Source organism: Vicia villosa, linkage group LG7 (assembly GCF_029867415.1).
Source record: "Vicia villosa cultivar HV-30 ecotype Madison, WI linkage group LG7, Vvil1.0, whole genome shotgun sequence".
NCBI classification, from domain to species: Eukaryota; Viridiplantae; Streptophyta; class Magnoliopsida; order Fabales; family Fabaceae; genus Vicia; species Vicia villosa.
The window spans coordinates 88,538,956-88,560,707 of NC_081186.1; the positions used below are offsets into that span (position 1 = coordinate 88,538,956).

The following is a 21,752-nucleotide window of genomic DNA, read 5'->3' on the forward strand; positions in this document are numbered from 1 at the left end:
AGAGTGTAACACCCCAAATCTACCCGATAAATTATACGAAAAAATCAGAGTATAAATTCCAAACAAATTCATTTGAGGTATCACATATTCGTCATTCAAAAACAATTACGGCTTATTTACCTTCGTATAGATACATAGCACAGGAATTTAAAATGATAATTTAATTAATCTTCGAAATCATTTTATCAAAATAAACATTTTTAACTCGCAGCGGAATTCACAAAACTTCTCTATTTTCAGTTTAATCATCATAGCATCTTCACAAATAACTTTGAGTCACAACCAAAGTAAAACATCACTAAAATTCAGCAAACATAACAAATAATAAAGCAATCGTTTATCCCCCCGAGTGCTACGTATCAGAGTGACCACCGACTCGACTCATAGTGTCTAAATCTTCATCAAAGCTATCACCTGCACGTTACCAGTATAAAGGTAACGACAAAAACAAGCAAAGGGGTGAGATATCAAACAATATAAACAGGGTGATGATAAACAATATATTTAGGTTCAAGTTATAATAATCATCACTTTGCGGTATAATCATTACCGTCTAATTTACTTCACCGTTTTTAATTAAAACAACACACGTCACAATACCTCACATAAATTCATAATCAAATTTCACAATAATTCACATAAGTTCACACGTCACGCCACATAAACTCGTAATTACACAAATGAAATGCGACTCTAACAAATGCACATGCATGTGGTACCCAGGGCTTCAGCCCCCATCGCCAATTGCCAGATAATAGAGGCATCAAAACAGGCATAAGCCTCCGTCGCTGTTTGCCAATCCAGGCCGTCGCTACAACATGCAATTCATGAGACACTATGAAATGCAACAAATCACAATCAATCACAAAACAACGTCGCATTAGGCATTCGCCTACATCGCCAAAATATATCAATCATTACTGATAATTACTCGTCACTTTAATTATGCATTTCACGACAATCCCAAAATCATAACATCGCAACGTCACTGGCCATAGTCCTATAACTTATTATCACCACGTCACAACAGCATTGCACACACAACAATCATCAACAACAACAAATCGTTACGGATAACACAACGGCAATTCACAAAATTCATAATATTCATCGCGTCACAACATCGTTGAAACATCACAAAAATTCGGGTATCGAATCATTTCCAAAAAAAAAACTCCTAATTTATTCTACTCGATTAAATTAGTTTCAGTCTACCATTTATTTTATATTCACTAAGTAATTTACTCTGCTATTTCAACTACCTGTAGTGGTGTATCCTTGCCAAATATTTCTTCTGTTACTCAAGATCTTCTAAAATTTATATTAATAATATTAGATCATTAATATTATTATTATTACTATAAAAAATTAACAAGTGATATGTACTTTATAAAGTTACGTTTCAGTAACTATTTCCCAACGTAACACTTGTGTTATATATATCTTCTAAACTCATATATATGTCACAATACAAATTCCAATTTTTTTTTTTTGTACCAATTGCATCTCTATGATCAACATAGACAAGCTACAGTGCCCAGAATACCCTATTGACAACTCTTATTAGTTATGCACCAAATTAGCTAATGGTCTGACTTAAGTAATTATAAAACAACTCTAAAGGGTCAAATATTTTCAATTTTAATCTTTACCGCTCGTCAGATTTAACTCTAAACATCTCAGAAATAACTCTGACAACCCTATTGACAACTCTAACAGAATTGAAAATCATTTAAGTTGGCCAAATAATTTAAATATTTCATAGCTACCTCAAAACTCCTAGAAAACATTATACTAATAAGATTTGATACTTAATATTATAATTAATCACACTAAAGAATTATTATATATTAATAAACTTGAAATAGACTATTCAATTTAAATCGGGCGCTAACGTACATATAGGTTATTCTCAATCTATGTTGATGCTACAGTACCTATATCGCTTTGCTTAAACATTGCCGTAACGTTACGGTACTTCTTTCAAAGAGTATGAAGCATAACAAATATATATGTGCATATTACCACACAATATATACAAACTATATATATATATATATATATATATATATATATATATATATATATATATATATATATATATATATATATATATATATAAAGTGAGATACAGTAACGATAGATAAACGTAACTATATATTTATATCTTATTAAAATTGTCACAGGCAATAAGATATGTATCAAATCAGAAAGAAATAGGCGCCAATAAGATCATCAACACATCATTTTTTTTTTTACGGAAACAACAAATTTACACAGAATCAACACACGACAATTTCATATAATTTTTAGAATAAATCGAACACAAAGAGATACTAAAATTCCTTAAACCCAACATACGGTCCATCATATCCCCGTTTATAGAGCAAGAATCCCACCCTTACCTTGTATTCGGAGTCCGCTCTACAATTCCGGTCGAATCCAAGCTTTCTGGCTTCGCGTAATTCTTCCGTTTTCTCCTTCCCGACACAACTCTCGTATCCCTTTTTCAACCACTGAGCTTCCAAACCCTTGTTTTGTTTTCTCTTATCACGTACAGCCACCAAAACCTAATTCATCATTCTTTTTATTTATTCCCTTAATTCAATAATAACAATTATAATATTATTATTATATCTAATGGGCTTAAACTTCACCCCTCCAATTTACTATTTAACACATAACCTCAAAATCCAACTTAATTAAAAAAAATCCATAATAATATTAAACTTAATATTATTTCTCCGACTAACTGACTAAAATCTGAATTTAACTTAATAATCCAAATGCGCCTCTTAAAATCACACTGACAAATTCAACTACTTCGATACATTCTCAAACTTCTTCTAAATCGAATAGTTAAATCCTTCAATAATTTAATTAACTAATTAATTAAATTTGGGGCGTTACAACTCTCCCCCACTTAGAATATTTTCGTCCTCGAAAATCTATGCAACACAACCACTCTCAACGTCATATCCCGCTTCAACTGTGCAACTCTGATCATTCATCTTAATTCATCGTTCTTATAAAAGTCCCTATCAACTTATATGGTTCCAAGCCTCAACCAAGTTTCAGACTTTCTTTAGCATCCATCACTTTGAACATCATTAAGATAGCAAGATACGTCTATAACATCCAAATACAATTTCCGTCTACTATTATAATGGAGATAACCGTCATTACCAACTACAACAACGTCTCTACTTACACCATCAAAAGCATCATAATTCAATATCTTACAAAACCATCTGAACCTGCTAACACTGACGTCTTACAACATAATACTATCACACATCCTGTGATAATATCATAACAACATTCCTTAACGCTATCATCGTCAGCACTCCTTATTCTTGAAGTTATGCTCTTCTCACTTCTAATAATCCATAACAAGGTCTACAATAATCCTACACTTAATCATTGTTCCTTCGTCAACAGTTTACACGATAACTACTCAAACCGACAACTTTATTTCTTTCCAACATCATCCTGCCACCAATAAATTTGTTACAGATACTGCCACTATTTTAATAATAAAGTTCATCTCGTTAGCTTTCCAACGCTTCAAACGGGACTCAAATCGGACGTCCAGAACTCCAGTTATGAATTTTCGAAGTTTCATTACGATTCAGAAATTTTCCTACGTTTTTCTTACGGAAATTTCGCTCCAAAACTCATTAGCTCAAGTGGTAGCAGGAATTGCTATGAATATGTACTTAACCCCTAGGTACATGGTTCGATTCCTGCGGGAGGCAAAAACAATATTTCCTGGGCAGCCGATAAGCGGACCTAGGGGGGATTATTGATTAAGCTGGTAACATGCTCGGTTGGCCGACACGGTTGATGCGTGCAGCGGATATCGGGGTGTTACATTAAAAAGGCGCCTTTTTAATGTAACACCCAACCGAGCATGTTACCAGCTTAATCAATAATCCCCCTAGGTCCGCTTATCGGCTGCCCAGGAAATATTGTTTTTGCCTCCCGCAGGAATCGAACCATGTACCTAGGGGTTAAGTACATATTCATAGCAATTCCTGCTACCAATTGAGCTAGTAGCTCAAGTGGTAGCAGGATTTGCTATGAATATGTACTTAACCCCTAGGTACATGGTTCGATTCCTGCGGGAGGCAAAAACAATATTTCCTGGGCAGCCGATAAGCGGACCTAGGGGGATTATTGATTAAGCTGGTAACATGCTCGGTTGGCCGACACGGTTGATGCGTGCAGCGGATATCGGGGTGTTACACAGAGATTGTTCGGAGGATGCTTCTCCGCTCTCCGTCCCACCCCGCCTCCAAATTTATTTCCCATCCCCAATCTCCACCACAGGGGAATATTTCCCCCATCCCCACAGATCCCCATAAATATCCACGGAGATCGAATCTTAAGAAAATTTCTACACTTTTTGATCAAAACTATGACACTAGTATTTTCTTCTTTTTTTTTCTTTTCGTTTTTTTAAAACTCATATATTGGCATCTTTATTTTATAAAAAAATCAAAATACATCTTGCATCAATAATAAATAAAAAAGCAAAAGAACTTGATATTGCTAATATTTTTTATGTAAAAATAAATAAATAAATAGTAACATAACTTCTTGCTACTGTGCTTTCAATAATTTACTACCACAATACCAATGTCGTCCAGCACAAGTGGTTAATTATGTGTGACAAATCTATAACTTCCAATGACTCTTCATTTTCTAATATATTAATATTTTTCATGTAAAATTATATAATTATATAATATAAATAATATATAAAGTATAAAAATTAAAATATATCGTCGGAGTCGGGGAATCCACGGGGCGGAGGATACTTTCCCAATCCCCGCCCGGAGTTACAATTCTGTTACACTCAAGAAGAAGAAGAGTAAAGAAAGCACTGTTCCATTAATTGATTAATAAATGGTTACAATTGAATATATATACAATATTAAGCTATGTATGGTATGCTACTATGAACCTTCATGTACAATATAATAGTCTATCTCTAATATCCCCCCTCAAGGTGGACTTTGGATGCTACAAAGACCAAGCTTGGACAAAAAAGACTGAAACAAAGGAGAGTGCAAAGGTTTTGTAAAAACATCAGCTAATTGCTCCTTGGTAGAGATAGGCAGCAGGTGAAGAAGCTTGGAGACAATATTCTCTCTAATAACATGGCAATCTAATTCTATATGTTTACTCCTCTCATGAAATGTTGGATTATGAGCAAGATAGATAGATGACTTGCTATCACAGAAAACCGAGGCAGGCTGAGGGAAATCAATGAGGAAATCATGAAAAAGGTATTGTAGCCATTGAAGCTCACACGATAAGGCAGCCAAAGCCCTGTACTCAGCTTCAGTAGAGGAGCGAGAAACAGTATTTTGTTTCTTAGATTTCCAGCAAATGAGTGATGAGCCAAGGATAACACAAAAACCTGTTATGGATTTTCTAGTTTTTGAACATCTTGCCCAATCAGAATCTGCAAAACCATAAAGCTGGAGAGAACTAGAAGCTGAAAACAAAATTCCTTTGGCAGGAGCAGACTTGAGATATCTGAGTATCTTAGTGGCTGCTTGATAGTGAGGAGCTAAAGGCTTTGAAACATATTGACTTAAATGCTGAACTGCATAAGAGATATCAGGTCTACTATTAGTGAGATAAATCAGTCTACCAATAAGTCTTCTGTAAGAAGAAGGGTCATCAAGTGGTTGACCATCTGAGCTAGAAAGCTTGAGTGTAGGGTCAATAGGTACAGAAGAAGGTTTGGCTGCCAAATAACCAGTGTCCTCAAGTAATTGTAAGGTATACTTCCTTTGATTCATGAATATGCCTGCTGTGGATCTAGCAATTTCAAATCCTAAAAAGTACCTCAACTGGCCCAAGTCCTTAATGCTAAACTGTTTGTCCAAAAGGTGTTTAACATGCTGAATTTCAGTCAAAGAATTACCAGCTAGAACTATGTCATCTACATACACAAGTAATGCTGTGAAGCTAGTGGAAGCAGATTTGATATACAAAGAACAATCAGCTTGAGACTGAGTGTATCCAAGAGAAATCAAAAAAATGGAAAGTTTAGCATACCATTGCCTGCTTGCCTGCTTCAAGCCATACAATGATTTATTAAGCTTGCAGACTTGTGAGGAGTGGGAAGCAGCCAGGCCAGGGGGTAGTGTCATGTACACTTCTTCATGTAAATCTCCATGCAAGAATGCATTATTCACATCTAATTGCTCTAGGAACCAGCCTTTAACTGAAGCAAGAGACAAGAGGACTCTGACTGTAGTAATCTTAGCTACAGAAGAGAAAGTGTCAAAGTAGTCTACTCCTTCCATCTGTGTATAGCCCTTGGCCACAAGTCTGGCCTTATACCTCTCTATGGATCCATCTGCTCGATATTTCACCTTATAGACCCATCTGCAGCCAATAGGCACCTTACCAGGTGGAAGATCCACTAATGACCAAGTATGATTATCAGCAAGAGCCTGCAATTCAACAGTCATAGCATACTTCCAACAATCAAATTTGTTAGCCTGTTGGAAACTAGATGGTTCAGGATTAGAAGAAAAAGAGTAGCAAAAATGCTGGAATGAAGGAGAACAATTCTTGTAGGACAGAACTGAGGATAAAGGATATAAGGCCTTGGAAGGAGGATTAGAGACTCTAGAAGTAGCAAAACAATGGTAATCAACAAGATAAGAAGGAGGGTTAGAAACTCTAGAAGAATGTCTCAAAGAAGGTTGAATATGCTGTGGAGAAACAACATCATCCAGAGAATCATTAGGGCTGAAAGAAGAGGAAGAGGGAGAACTGGATTCAGGTGAAGAGGGAGTGTTGAGATCAGTAGCATCATTAATAGGATTAGCATTAGAAGGGGAAGGTATGTTATTATCTGGAGGGTAAAGGTGTTGTTCAGGAGGTAAGGGATCATCATATAACATAGGTTCAGGAGGTGTATTATTAGCATGGGAAAGGTCAGTATCGGGGACAGTTTTGAAGGGAAAAGTAGTTTCATAGAAAATAACATGTCTTGATACAAAAACACTGTGATGAGTCAAATCATAGAGTATATAGCCTTTTATGCCCTCTTTAAAACCTACAAAAACAGTTTTGCGGGCCCTAGGATCAAATTTTGTCCTATGAGCCATGAGAGTGGTAGCATAAGCTAGACAACCAAACACCTTAAGATGGATGAGAGAGGGAGGTTCCTTATACAGAATTTCATAAGGACATTTTAGCTTAAGCAAAGGGGAGGGCAATCTATTGATAAGGTGTATAGCTTGCTGAACACAAAAATTCCACATGGTTAAGGGAACTTGGGATTGGAAGTGGAGAGCTCTAGCTACATTAAGAATGTGTTGATGCTTCCTCTCAACAATTCCATTTTGTTGAGGGGTTTCAACACAAGAAGTTTGGTGAGTTATGCCCTTAGAGGACAGGAAGGTTTGCAATGTTAAGAACTCTGTACCATTATCAGATCTCAAGCATTTGACTTGTTTACTAAATTGTTTCTCAACATATGCTAAAAAATTGATAAGACTATCTTTAGTTTGATCTTTGGTTTTTAAAAAAATCACCCATGTGAACCTAGAATGATCATCTACTATGGTGAGAAAGTATTTGTGTCCTAACAAAGAAATTGTAGAAAAAGGACCCCATAAATCGGCATGAATAAGTTGAAAAACATCATTAGTACAAGTAATGCTATCTGAAAATGGTAATTTCTTTTGTTTAGCATAATGGCAAGAATCACAAGGAGGAATAGAGTCTTTACAAGAAACAAAAGGAAAGAATCTAGCAATGGTTTGTAAACCTTTGTGATAGGGATGACCTAACCTCATATGCCATATCTCACTAGCAGAAACAGAATTTTTAGAAGTAGAATTACAAGAAATAGGTATAGCATTTGAGTGAAGAACATATAAGCCATTTTGCAATTCAGCTATACCAATCGTTTCCATGGAAGGATTCTGCATAATGAAGCATGAGTTAGCAGTGAATTGAACAAAACAATTGGTGTTTTGGGACAATTTCGCTATAGATATGAGGTTGACATTAAAAGAAGGAATATAAAGCACATTATCTAAGGTCAATGAAGGAGAGAGTTTAACAGATCCAGACATGGAAGCAGATAATTGAGAACCATTAGGCAGAGTGACTAAAATGGGAACAATACTATGATAACTACTAAAGGCTGAAAGATTATAAGAGATATGATATGTGGCTCCTGTATCAAGAATCCACAAAGAGGATGACTTACCATTGGTATTGGAGGACAAAGAAGTCATTGCAATAGGAGAGGTAGACACTGAATTTGTGGTAGAAACAGGCTTTGATTGTTGAAGCAGAGCTAAGATGTTATTGTATTGCTCTTGAGTCAAACCATAGGAGGCAGTAGTAGAACTTGAACCTGATGCAGGTGTCTCTGAGGCATTGTTCACGGTGGCAGACTGCTGAGAACCATTTCCATTACCTGTGGATCGCTGCTTGAAACCTGGTGGATAGCCATGTTTGAGGAAGCAGGTATCTATGGTGTGATTGGTTCTTCCACAATGAGTGTAGACGCGATTGGAACCTCTTGGACCATAATTTCCTTGATACTTTCCTCCTTGATATTTACCTTTGGATGGGACATGTTTGGCAGATTGAGCATCATGAGAAACACTGAGAGCAACACTCTCTTCAGAATTGCCAGCATTAGGAACAAGAGTATGAATAGCAGCATTCAGCTCTCTCTCTTGCTGAATTACCAATGAAAAAGCCTTGTCAATGTCTGGAAGAGGATTCATCATCATTATTTGACTCTTGGAATGAGTGAATTTGTCATTTAAACCCTTAAGGAATCGAATCACATAGTCTTGATCTCTGTAGCGACGGATTGAGGCAGAGGCACCACAAGAACATTGAATCGCACATGAACAAGACGGAATAGGGCGATAGGTTTCCAATTCATCCCATAAAACCTTCAGATGCGTAAAGTAATTGGAAACGTCTAAAGATCCTTGACAAAATCTATAGAGATCTTCTTGAATGTCAGATATGCAGAAAATATCACTATGAGAAAACCTAACCTGCAGATTCTTCCAAACACCGGCCGCGGTATCAATCCAAAGAACCGAGCGAGCAATCGAAGCTGAAATTGAGCGTTGAATCCACGCCAGTACCATTGTGTTACAGCGAATCCATGGCGCATAGAGGACGTCTGAAACGGGAGGCTTAGGAAGAGAACCGTCGATGAATTTGTCTTTGTTCTTGGAGATTAGAGCAATCTGCATAGAACGAGACCACGTGTGATAGTTCTTGTCATCAAGCGGTGAAGGAACGAGAACCAGAGCCGGATTCTCGTTAGGATGCAGGTAATACGGATTAACAGAGTTCGTAGCGAAATCAAGGTAGCTCTGCGCAACCATTGTTTGCAGGAAAGAAGAAGAAAGAGATCTGGAGAAAGAAGCAAGATCCAGATGAGGAAAAGGCGATGGAACGAACAATACTAGAGCATGAGTTGCTCTGATACCATATCAAGAAGAAAAGTTCTCACCATTGAAGGATGAGAAAAGTGGTTACAATTCTGTTACACTCAAGAAGAAGAAGAGTAAAGAAAGCATTGTTCCATTAATTGATTAATAAATGGTTACAATTGAATATATATACAATATTAAGCTATGTATGGTATGCTACTATGAACCTTCATGTTCAATATAATAGTCTATCTCTAATAATCCCCAACTTCAGATCTCCATACACATATTCTCCACAAAGATCCCATTAACAGATGCAATTGACATCCCTAATTATTTTCATTTTCATGATAACTTTTTTCCTCATTGATCCTTGGATTCTAGTTATAAAGCTATCGAGGGTTGTGTACAAATCTAGCTAGCCAATTATAAGTTAGAAATATCAACAATAGAGTTATACAAATTATTATTATTATTATTATTATTATTATTAGGGAAATGCTAACTAGTGTCACGAGAGTAATGGTTAAGCATTCTAAAATAGTAAATTTATCTCAGTAATTTATGTATTTAATGTCTCGAAAATTTAAATATTAAATTTTCTATAAAATATTTTATTTTTTAAAATGATTAACAATTGTATTGGACACTTATTAACAAGATCCTTAGTATTATTATTATTATAATAACTGTGTTACCGAGTGTCCTTTTCTAAATTTTTTTTATAGATATAATTCATCTTAATAAAATTGACAACTGTAATTTGTACTACCTACTAGCTTGAAGTTGACAAGTTATAATAAAAAATAGAGATAAAGTTATAAAAGACAAAATACATTGTAAACTAGTAAACTAAATCACATATCTATTGTTCTGACAACAACTTTGATTTTTATCTATGCAAAATGTTGTGACCATTTCTTAATAATTAGCTTGCAACACTATTCATTCATGTAATATGTCACCAAACTTTAAAATATAATTGTTGTCTTTCATTTGTTATATTTTATGATGATGTATGAATAGGACTTGGCGATGCAATATTGCTTTGTAGTTTTAGAATGAAAGATTATAATACTACTTTAATATTAAATATCAAAATTTTAAAAACTAAATCGGTGATCAAACCAGTAAAGATACTGAATTATTGGTTCATTAGTTGAACTATTTGATTACTGGTCGAACCGCATGACTAAATCGAGTTAAATCGGATAACTCGGTCGAATAAATTAGTCTCTATTATAATACTATATCGGTCAAATCATATAACTTAATCTCTTAAAAAATATCACAACACCCACAAAATTTTAAAATATCATAATTTCACATGATTATTTTTTACATTCAAATTCTAAATATAATCATCACTCACAATAAAATAATACAAATTATAAATTTAAATTTAATCTAATTGCAAACAGGAAAAAAGTTGTTCCAAATAAGATTTAAATAAAGTCTAATTATATTTAAATTATATATTTTTTAAAAAACATCATGAAAACAACGTCGTTGTGTGCGAAAAAAAGAGAATACATTTGAACCACTAATTTTTTAAAATCGTCGATTCACGGTTTTTTTTTTCAGTTTTGACCGATTTTAACTGATTCTCACCGATTCAATAATATATTTGATCCAACAATCAGATTAGACCGATGACCTCTCCAATTTCCGGTCCGACTGACCGGTTCGATCCAGAGTTTAAAATACTGCTGAATACTACTAATAATTTTCCACTTTCTATTTTTATTAAAATAGTCAAATTAAAGTCTTTTTTGTTGGTTTTACTTATATATATATATATATATATATATATATATATATATATATATATATATATATATATATATATATATATATATATATATATATATATATATGAGCTAGTATTTGGAGATTCATTGGTTGAGGGGGTGCCCCCCACCTTGGGGGTAGATGACATGACTAGCTACCACTTGAGTCAAGTGCACTTTGAAGTGTTCAACAGCTAAATCAATTTTAGAGCATTCTTATCAATTGATGTTTCAAAAGACAAATGTAAAAAATGTTGACGAAAAAGTTTTAAAAGGAATATACTAGAATAAAGGGTCATTAATGAATTGATATATAGTTGAATTATTATTTGAAATGTAATAGTATAATTTTGCCCAAAAGAGTACTATAAAGTAGTAAGTAGTACAGGAGAATTTATGGTCTAGCCAGACTAGTCTTTCTATTTTGAGGTGAGAGGAGAATTTTACCATATGGTATTTAAAGAAAAAATAGTGGAAGGGGATGATTTTTACTTCTTTAAAGTTTGGACAACACTCTTTTATAGGTAGATAATTAAAATACAGAGATCTTATACAACTTTTTACGCATGATTACATGTAGAATATAATTAGTATGTATCATAGTATAAAAAATGACAGATAAATTCAATCAAGTTCATTTGATATGGTGCGACGTCCTTTCAACGTGCTTTGACTCATTGTTTTAAGCTTTCTCGAGAAAAGAACTTCTGGGTTTAAGTTAATCTCTTCTTGGTGTAAGAATGGTTGGCAGCAAAACTCTAATCACAAGATGAAATGATGAACTTAGGAATAATGGAGAGTGATAGAATTAGGATGAAAAATAGTGGTACTAAATTAATGACCTAAGATGAGATATTTATGCAAGAATACACTAGAGATCACAACGGATCGGATCAGGTGTGAATTTCACACTATCCAAACTAATTATTATTCAATTTCGAACTCAAAGACTATTTGAATGGCAAAATAACTTTCACGCACATAAATAAGTTAAGAATTGATAAATACGCTTTTAAACTTAAAAAACTAATTATTTCTCGAGTGCTTTTTTTTATAAAAATGATCAAGTTTAATAATTACTTATTTGATTAACTTTTTTTAGCATTTGTTAGAGTTTGAATTTAGAGTTTTCGACTCTTATAATCTTTAGTTGAATAATGATTACTTCTTATAAAAAATAATTATTTATGCATAATAATGAGTCTTATTCTATTAATTGTGATCGGTTATATAGATTAATTTTTGTTGATAATGTTTATCCAATATCATTCTTCTATTCAAAAAGTCAACGAGATCTTTTTTTAATAACTTTTTTAAGTCTTTCTCACCACTATAGTTGTTTGACTCCTCTTTATTTGATCTATTCTTCTTACTATATAATTTACATGTTTTCTTTCTAAATGTCCAAACCACCTAAGTCTATTTCACACCATCTTTTTTACTATAGATGCCACTCTCTCTCTCTCTCTCTCTCTCTCTCTCTCTCTCTCTCTCTCTCTCTCTCTCTCTCTCTCTCTCTCTCTCTCTCTCTCTCTCTCTCTCTCTCTATCTATCTATCTATCTATCTATCTATCTATCTATCTATCTATCTATCTATCTATCTATCTATCTATCTCTCTCTCTCTCTCTCTCTCTCTCTCTCTCTCTCTCTCTCTCTATCTATCTATCTATCTATCTATCTATCTATCTATCTATCTATCTATCTATCTATCTATCTATCTATCTATCTATCTATCTATCTATCTATCTATCCCTCTCTCTCTCTCTCTCTCTCTCTCTCTCTCTCTCTCTCTCTCTCTATCTATCTCTCTATCTATCTATCTATCTATCTATCTATCTATCTATCTATCTATCTATCTATATATATATATATATATATATATATATATATATATATATATAATGTTGTCATGTCTAGTCTTATCACACATCCAACACAATATTTTTATCGCTGTTACACTTATTTTATTCTCTCTATCTACAGATATTCTCTCTACATGCCCAAACCACCTAAGTTTAGTTTACATAATCTTTTTTACTATACCTGATATTCCAACATTCTTTCTAATATTTTCATATTTTATCTTATCGTGTCTAATCTTATTACCCATCCAACACAACATCCTCGTATCTGTCACAATTACTTTATTTTCTCTATTTACATATTTTCTCCTCTCCATATGTTCTACTCTCCTTACCCAAAATCTACATATTTTTCTCTACATGCCTAAACCACTTGATTTTATTTTCCATAATTTTTTCTATTAGAGGTGTTATCTCAATACTTTTCTTTTAGTATTGTCATTTCTAATCTTATCATCTCCAGTCTTACCACACATCTAACGCAACATTATCATATTTGTTACACTTACATTATTCTCGTGTTAATTCTTAATCGTCTAATATTTTGTCACGTAAAATATTGCAGATTTTACCGTAGTCAGATAAAAATTTCCCTTTAACTTAAGCGGTATCTTTGCGTCACATAAATTTTTTAAAGCTCTCATCCATTTCATCCACCTTATTTGAATGTGATTGTTCATATATCATTTTATTTTTCCACCATTTTGTATTACGGATCTAAGATAGTTAGATCTTGTAACTTGTGGGATGACACAATCTTCTCTAGATTTGAAACACTTATTTTTTTGGTTAAATATGAATTCCATATACTCTGTCTAACTTCTGCTTAGGCAAAAGTAATGTGTTTCGAAAACTTGTCTTCAGCCTCTCATTTAAATCCTCCTTCGACTCTAAATAAGACTATATCATTTATAAAAAGCATGCATCTCGGTGCTAGTTCTTGGATGTGTTCTATCAGTACATCCAAAACTAAAGTGAAAAGGTGGAAATTTATAGTTGAACCTTAATTCAAATTTATTTTAATAAAAGAATTGTCGGTCGTTCGATCTTATGTGCGGACACTAGTCGATACCCCCTTTATACATATCTTGGATAGCTGGTATATATATAATCCTAACATCTTTCTTCTACAGAGCTTTTCAAAAAATCTTTATAGACACTCTATAATATGCCTTCTTCAAGTCAATAAAAATTAAGTGCAAGTCTTGTTACCTGCCAAACCGATTTAATCGAATCTATCTAAAATTGAAATTTCATTAGTCGAAATTTGACCTTTAGAATAAAACCACAATTTGCTTCATATCTAAGTTTTGAACACGATATCGATCCAAACAGATCGATTGTCCTACCCTAGCCACAAACAATTTAAAATAAAGAAAATGATTAAATGATGTTAATAAATTAATTATTTTTATTTGTGATGTTAAAGGCTTCTTTGTTGATTGTTGTGTGTCCAGGTTTTCAAATTTAATATTTAAAAAGAACTGAATTCATTTTTTTAATAAAACAACTTTTTCTGCACTTGATCTTCCCAGCTGTTTTTTGTTAATTTATATTTCCCACTTAAACTTACTAGTATTGACATTATTGATGAATTATTTTCACATTTTCTCTCCAAGCACATTCTGAGCTTTCTAGGCTAACTACAACACTCCCTTCATGCACAAAAGGCCTGTCACCTACCTAAAAGGAAAAAAAGTGTGACACCATAAGCAAAACTAATAACTTTGCTATAAATAGCATGCAAAATGAGATTACATTTCATTCATTATTACACAAATACTAGAGATTCAATCAAAAATTTGAGTTTGAGTTTTTCACAATGGCTCTTTGGTTTATACTTCTGCTTACACTCTTTGCAGTTTGTGAAGCTCAAACCACAACAGCTGCGTTTAACCAAACCGACCTGCAGACAGCCATGTCGGACATGAGAAGTCGGTCTTATTATGGATTTGTCATCCTCCTCAAAATTTTCAACAGCCTGCCAAACTCACTGCAAAACAATGATCTCACATTCCTAATGCCAAATGATGAAGATTTATCTCATTTCTCAATAACCCCGGATGAACTCCATGATTTCGTGCTTAGCCACTCTATTCCAACACCATTACTGCTCAATCATCTAATGCATTTCCCAAACGGCTCTGTAGTCCCCTCTGGCCTTCCAAGCAAGGTGATCAGCATCACCAACAGTGGCAGAGCAGGTTTGTTTGTTAACAATGCAAGGATTGTTACACCAAATGTGTGCCAAAACTCTCAAATAAGGTGCCATGGAATTAGTGCTGCTTTGACATTTGAGAATGGTATTCCTTTTCACCGTCTTCCAGAACCTAGGGGTACATCAAAGAACAGCAATGAGTCAAATTCAACCCCATCTGTTAAGAAAATGAGCATGCCACATTTCAAGTGAGGCAAGAAAAATAGGTGTCATTGATGTAATGTAATTTCTTGCAGTTTTATGAAATAATGTAATTTCTTGCAGTTTTATGAAATAATAACAAGGTGTCACTTTTACTCTCTAGGGTGTGATTCAATTGGTTCAATCAGAGTAGTCATTTTCGGATAGCGGCGCAGAGCAGCCGGCCCAAAAGTGGGATAGCATATTGCAGAATGATTGTTCTATTTGACTAGTTTTTGAACCAATTACATACAATAATTATGATCATATATTTAATGTAAAATCGAACAAGTAACTCAACTCAAAATTTTCATAAATCAAAATAGTAATGACTCTTGAAGTGAAATGTAAAATCGAACAAGTAACTCAACTCAAAATTTTCATAAATCAAAATAGTAATGACTCTTGAAGTGACTATGAAGGAAGATTAAGATTGAATCTCAACTCAAATTACCTTAAATTTGATTGAAAACCCCAAAATTATCCTTAAAACATTGTAAATTTAAGGGACAATATCGCTCCAGACCGAAAACCACTCGGCTCTGCTATCCTGATATTTATCCTATAGCAGCCGCCAGGACCGGGAACCGCTCTGCTCCACTATCCCAATATTCCTATTGCAGCCGCTATAATGCTCTCACCGCTAAGGCTCTAAGGCTCTTCCCATAGGGGTCAGCCTCCGCTCCGGTATTGCATGATAGTGCTGCTATTGGCTAACTACCATGGGTTCAATCACTTCACCCATAATTAAACAAAATGACAAATTAATAACTAAAAAGGTAAGAAAATCAAACAATTTAAAAAATAAAAACCAATTGAACCAACTGTGGTTCAAAACTAGTTCGGTTCAATTGGACAATATGATAGAAACAGATTAAAACCAAACAATAAACTGACTGGTTCAACGCGGTTTAAAACATTGCTCTAGACCTAGTCATGGTTCAACTCAGAAGGACAAGAAATAAGACTACCTCAGCTTAATATAATATAATGAGCAACTAACTAGATTCCACAAATTAAGCAACAACCAATAATTTGCCATCGATACATGTCCATACATACACTAGATAGAACAAACCTGGTTTCCAAGTTGCAGTTAATTATAAGCACTTAATAGTACCTCTTCCATCTACAAAGGCTTACACTGCCTCAAATGTAATGGAATCGAACCAACTCTATGTCAATTGTATAACAGAATGAGAATGCTATAAATATATGTAAGAGGTTACAACAAACATAAATATATGTAAGAGATTACAACAAACACCGAACCAATACTCATCATGGATTGGTACGGAAAGGGTGACAGTCATTAGATTGACTGTCTGCCTTGGGAGGACCGTTATATAGAAGATCATGGATTTTGGAATACATCAGCATTGAAGATGGATCACCACTGCTCTGCGATAAGCGAGAACTCTCCTGCAATTTGATTTTCTCATACAAATATTGCTTCTCAGCCTCAGCCTCACTTAACTTCTGTTTCAAATAGTTGCTGGTATATTCTTCCTCTGATTTATCAGACTTGGCAAGAGCAATTCTCTGGAGCCTCTCAGCCTCTCGTTTGGCCTCATTAGCCTTCATTTGGAACATATCAGCCTCTGCATTTTTAAGCCTCACAATTCTCTCTAGTTCTTCAATCTGTGACTTCTTTTTTTGCCTCTCCACCTTGAGATCTCCTGCTTCTCTGGCCTTGTCTGCTAATTCACGATCACAAGCCTCAACAGCTAAGCGAGCCTTCTTGAACATCCTCATCTTCTCATCAGCTACAAATTCCATCTTTCGTATAGCCTCCTGCACCACTTCAGCAATTCTATTGCATGCCTCCTGCGGAGCAATCAGCCTTCCACTTTCTGCATTTTCTAGGTTCTTTGAGGAGTCCATGTCAAGCTCTTCACATAGGAAAGCAATAGTTAGAACAAGAATAGATTAAAAAAATAAATAAAGGTAACAGCTTATTCTTATGTGTTCAGAATTGGGTTTCAATGAAGAGAAAACAGGCAGTTTGGCAATGATCTCAAAATATAGTCTTAAAGCTGTTCTTTCTATCACTTGTAACTCAGTTTTTCAATGAATTACAGTTTGTTCAGACATAACTTAATTTGATATAGAAATAGTAAACAAGATTAAGAAAGTGCAAAACACAGTTATATGATTATATACATACTCTGCATGAATTCAGGCGTGTCAGCATATGTCAACATAGATATTGGAAGACTACAATTTGCAAGTAAAGTAGAAACTTTAATACCTTGGAAAACCATCAATATTGTCCTACATGCTACTTTAGAATCCATTTTTCTACTTTTCAGTTTTTCCTTGAGATCATCACACTTCCAAAAGAGATTCATCCCACGTTGGTCTTTACTACCATGAAAGATCCTACTAACAAAATCAAGCTCCCTTATCAAGGCATCTCCATCCCATGATGGTGCACAGTGCTGGAAGACATCTTTAACCCAGCCCAATAGTTCTGAAGTCCTACTGCATGCTTGACACCTGAAAACCATTTCGCTTGGCCCTGATCCACTCTTAAGAGAAGGACCCATGCAGATAAGTTGCTCACGAATGGCACAATCTGTGTGAGTCCAATGAGAACATAAATCACATCCAATCCAGCGGCAAGTATTTACTTCAAAGTCAAACTTGCTGCAGATAACACACATGCAAAGATTGCAGAAGCCATTGCTGTTAGTGCATGTATCACAAGAACACTCATCAGCCGGAAGCTGGTTTTGGCAAGCTATGTTTCTGCACCTCTTGTACAGAAATATTTCAATCAGTGATGTCTGCGACAGACTGATGCTAGGATGTAAAAATCCCTGAATTCCAGTATTTATAGAAACAAGAATTTCAAGCTGCACTCGATGTGCTCGAGTCAATGTCTTGGCTGTTAAATCAGATCTAGTCTGAACAAGCTTCTGCAAAATGAAAAACTCGTCTCTATGCTGCGAGCCATTCCCTCCCTCAAGGATAGATCGAAGTCCATTTTTCAGCTCATCTAGAAACTCATCAGGTAGACGGTGCATTCTATCACATATTACATCCACTCTTTCTCTGGCAATATCCTGGAGACTAATTCTGTCCGCACTCGAAACACGACGAATAACCGACTGATCTGGACAATCAATATCAGCTTTTCCATTCTCCATCTTCTTTGCAGCAATTGCATCAGCAGTAGGCCAGGTTTCTCTAGAACTAGCACTTTCAGTAGGAGATTCTCGAAGATTATCAGAATTCGACCTAGGATCCTCAGGAGACAAGTGCGGATCTAAAGGAACCAACGACAAAGATGTTTGCAGTCCTCCAACTCGAGATTGCTGTCGCGGAGGGAGCATTTTTCTGCAACCACTTCTGTTTTAGGCTAAATCCTGGAGGTGACATGTCCATGAAAATTGAAAATATTTACTTAGTCAACAACAAGCACAGTTGATTATTATACAAATTACATACCACGGCATAAAATTAATTCATCACACACTCTTTGTTGCGTTGTTTATACTCTACACTATGCGTAGTTAAAGTGTGTCACCCTAAATATCCCATAATTCAGTTTTAGTCCCTCTAAAAAAATTCATTTGAATAACCGAGCTCCTAAAATTTTCCGTCCACAACTTGGATCCCTGCTGTCAACTTCTTCTAACAGAAGCTAACGTGGAGGTACAGCTGGCATATTTTATGTAACTTTGCCTGGAATTTTCTAAATTGAAATAGTTCATAAAATATGTCAAGCTATACCTCCATGTCAGCTTCCATAGACGGGGAGACTAAAATTATGGACGAAAATATTTAGGAAAACAGTTATTCAGGATTTTTTTTAGATTAACTAAAATTGAATATGGGATATTTATAGGTACGATAACCATATTTAACCTTTAGTTAAAATCTAAAAAGCTACAAAATAAACAATGAAATGAACTTGAGAAAATTCACAATCTACTATAAATTACAGCAATTCATACTCACTTTTACACTAAACTGAAATTTGTTGTTCAACTCACTTTTACATAAATCAATCCTAATAAACTCAATTCTTTTAAAATCAATTCTACGAAACTCAATTATGTACACTGCCAATCCAAACACACACTTTAAAATTTACTATTTAACTCACTTCTACATAAATTTATCCAAACTTAAATCACTTTAACTTCAACTCACTTTAAGCTAAAATCAATATTACAAAATCAATTCATTCAAAATCAATTCTTTCCACCGTAGAACCAAACACACCCTAAAAAGCTACAAAATAAACAAAGAAATGAACTTGAGAAAATTCACAATCTACTAAAAATCACAGCAATTCATACTCAGAAGAAGCATATCACCGAGATCCACAGATAAACCAAACCAAAATCAATCAACTAAACACTAGTAAATTCTACTCTATACTCTACTACAGCTTCTCAAAGAAGCAAAATCATGAACTCAAACAGAAAATCAAGTGAAAAAAGGTGCAAGTTAAACAACACAGTTGACCCTAAAATTCATGACTCGAAGAAAAAGCATGAACTTTCTGCTGAAAACGAGATCGAAATTCATGAAATCAAAGTAAAAAAAAAAGCAAAATTGAACAATGGATTGAAAAGGAGAAGAACTGTTACCGATGGATTGGATTGGAGTGAATCTCGTTGTTTCTTCAGAGACGAAAATGGAATCGAAGAAAGGGAAAGGGAATTTAGGTCAAAATGAGAAAGAATGGTGTGTGTTTTTTTTTTGTATGACCGTTTTACCATTGACCGGTTTAACGGTTCGAGCCGGAACAAGTGGGAAGGAGGAGAAGATTGTCTTTTTAAATAGTCGGTGATGGGTGACCGGTTCGGCCGGTTGACGTGCATTTGTCACGCGGAGTTTATTTGACTCGGTTGTGTATAGTATACTCTAATGTTGTTAATTGGCTAAAGAATATTCCAAAAGTAAATATAATAAACTTGTTTGACCATCTAGAGTTTTTGTTTATTTCTTTTAATTTTTTTTTTGAATTCTAGAGTTTTTATTTATTTTATTTATTTTTTCTAAATCTTGAAATCTAGAGTTTATAACACTTTTCTCACACCAATCATTTTTTTTAAACTCTAGCTATTAAATTAAATATTTAAAAAATTGAATGTGAAGTTATTGTCTAGAAGCAATGTTTTGTATATGTTCGGGAAGATGTATGATTTGAGGTGTTTATTACATTTTATATCTTTTTTAAAATTTATAAAAATTTGAATAATGTAAATTTGCCACATTTGAAGGTTATACTCCATGTACAACCTAATCAATCGACCATTGGTTGTTTTTGGAATGAGAAATGGTTTATGTAAGACATAGGTTCAGAAGTTATTTTTCGGGCACTAAATAACAGAAGTGATTTTTTTTTTTACATAATTAATTTCTTAAACTTCTCACTCAAGACCCTATGCCATATTTCTTTAAATCCTCTTAAAAAAATTTCTTTACAATACTAGAGAATCAAAAATATTTGGTGAAATGGTGGAATATAGTCTTAGTGCATTGGAGTGGATCTACGATATGATGGCGTAAGTTAGATATATAAAGTTAGCACTTCAACATTTAAATATATAAGAGGATAAAATATATAATGAGTGTTATAGAGAATACCTCAAATCTTACGTGAGATGCCTTATATGTGAATGACAGTTATGGATGTTCTATGCCATTTCTGCGTGGAAGGCAGGAAACCTGACGGCATCAAATGACTAACATTAGTCCCTGGTGTAGATTTACATTGTGTTATCAAATGTTTAAATAGGTTCATTCGGAAGCTACTAAATTAGGTTTTGGGATAATAATAAAGAGGTCCAATTCTGATAGAAGACCAACATTTACTATGATAAGATGTGAAAGAAGCGGCATGTATAAATAACCCATCCAAAAGTTGAAACACGATGACACTAGAACAAGAAAACCTGGATGACCTTTTAAGTTGTTTGGGTGCCACACCAAAAAAATGGTTGGAAATTTAAATTTTTGTGTGTGTACATAATCATGGATTAGATTGAAATTTAGTTGGTCATCCTATTGTCAGTCGTATAGATTCTAGTGAGAAAGAAAAATGTGTTGAGATGACAATGAACATAGTTTAACATAAAAAGATTCTAACAACTTTGAAATGAAAGAGACATGATAGTGTATCAAATATTAAGCAAATTTTTGATGTTCAGTTACATGACTTTGACTCGGACGATGATGAATATTGGATCAATTTCATTGACTCGGGTGAAACAATTGGATAGTTGCTCTATT

The 21,752-nt window shown here is 34.2% G+C and overlaps 2 protein-coding genes across 2 annotated transcripts; one reads left to right on the forward strand and one right to left on the reverse strand.

Annotated features, from left to right (window-relative positions):
• The first annotated feature begins 14,891 nt into the window (after positions 1-14,891).
• Positions 14,892-15,618, forward strand: LOC131615656 (uncharacterized). The gene has a single exon (XM_058886803.1). The coding sequence runs from the start codon at positions 14,925-14,927 to the stop codon at positions 15,510-15,512; it is 588 nt and encodes a 195-aa protein (XP_058742786.1). The 5' UTR covers positions 14,892-14,924; the 3' UTR covers positions 15,513-15,618.
• Positions 15,619-16,516: 898 nt separating this feature from the next.
• Positions 16,517-20,262, reverse strand: LOC131615655 (OBERON-like protein). The gene is made up of 3 exons (XM_058886802.1): positions 20,105-20,262; positions 17,752-18,871; positions 16,517-17,392 (listed from the first exon to the last, which is right to left on the reverse strand). The coding sequence occupies exons 2-3, from the start codon at positions 18,836-18,838 to the stop codon at positions 16,782-16,784; spliced, it is 1,698 nt and encodes a 565-aa protein (XP_058742785.1). The 5' UTR covers positions 18,839-18,871; positions 20,105-20,262; the 3' UTR covers positions 16,517-16,781.
• Positions 20,263-21,752: the final 1,490 nt, after the last annotated feature.

What these genes read in the sequence shown, in the direction of transcription:
- LOC131615656 (XM_058886803.1), top strand. Translation starts at nt 14,925, where the DNA reads ATGGCTCTTTGGTTTATACTTCTGCTTACACTCTTTGCAGTTTGTGAA.
- LOC131615655 (XM_058886802.1), bottom strand. Translation starts at nt 18,838, where the DNA reads ATGCTCCCTCCGCGACAGCAATCTCGAGTTGGAGGACTGCAAACATCT. An exon ending in AATATTGATGGTTTTCCAAG is followed by an intron (nt 17,393 to 17,751) that starts GTATTAAAGTTT and finishes TCCTATGTGAAG; the next exon opens with AGCTTGACATGGACTCCTCA.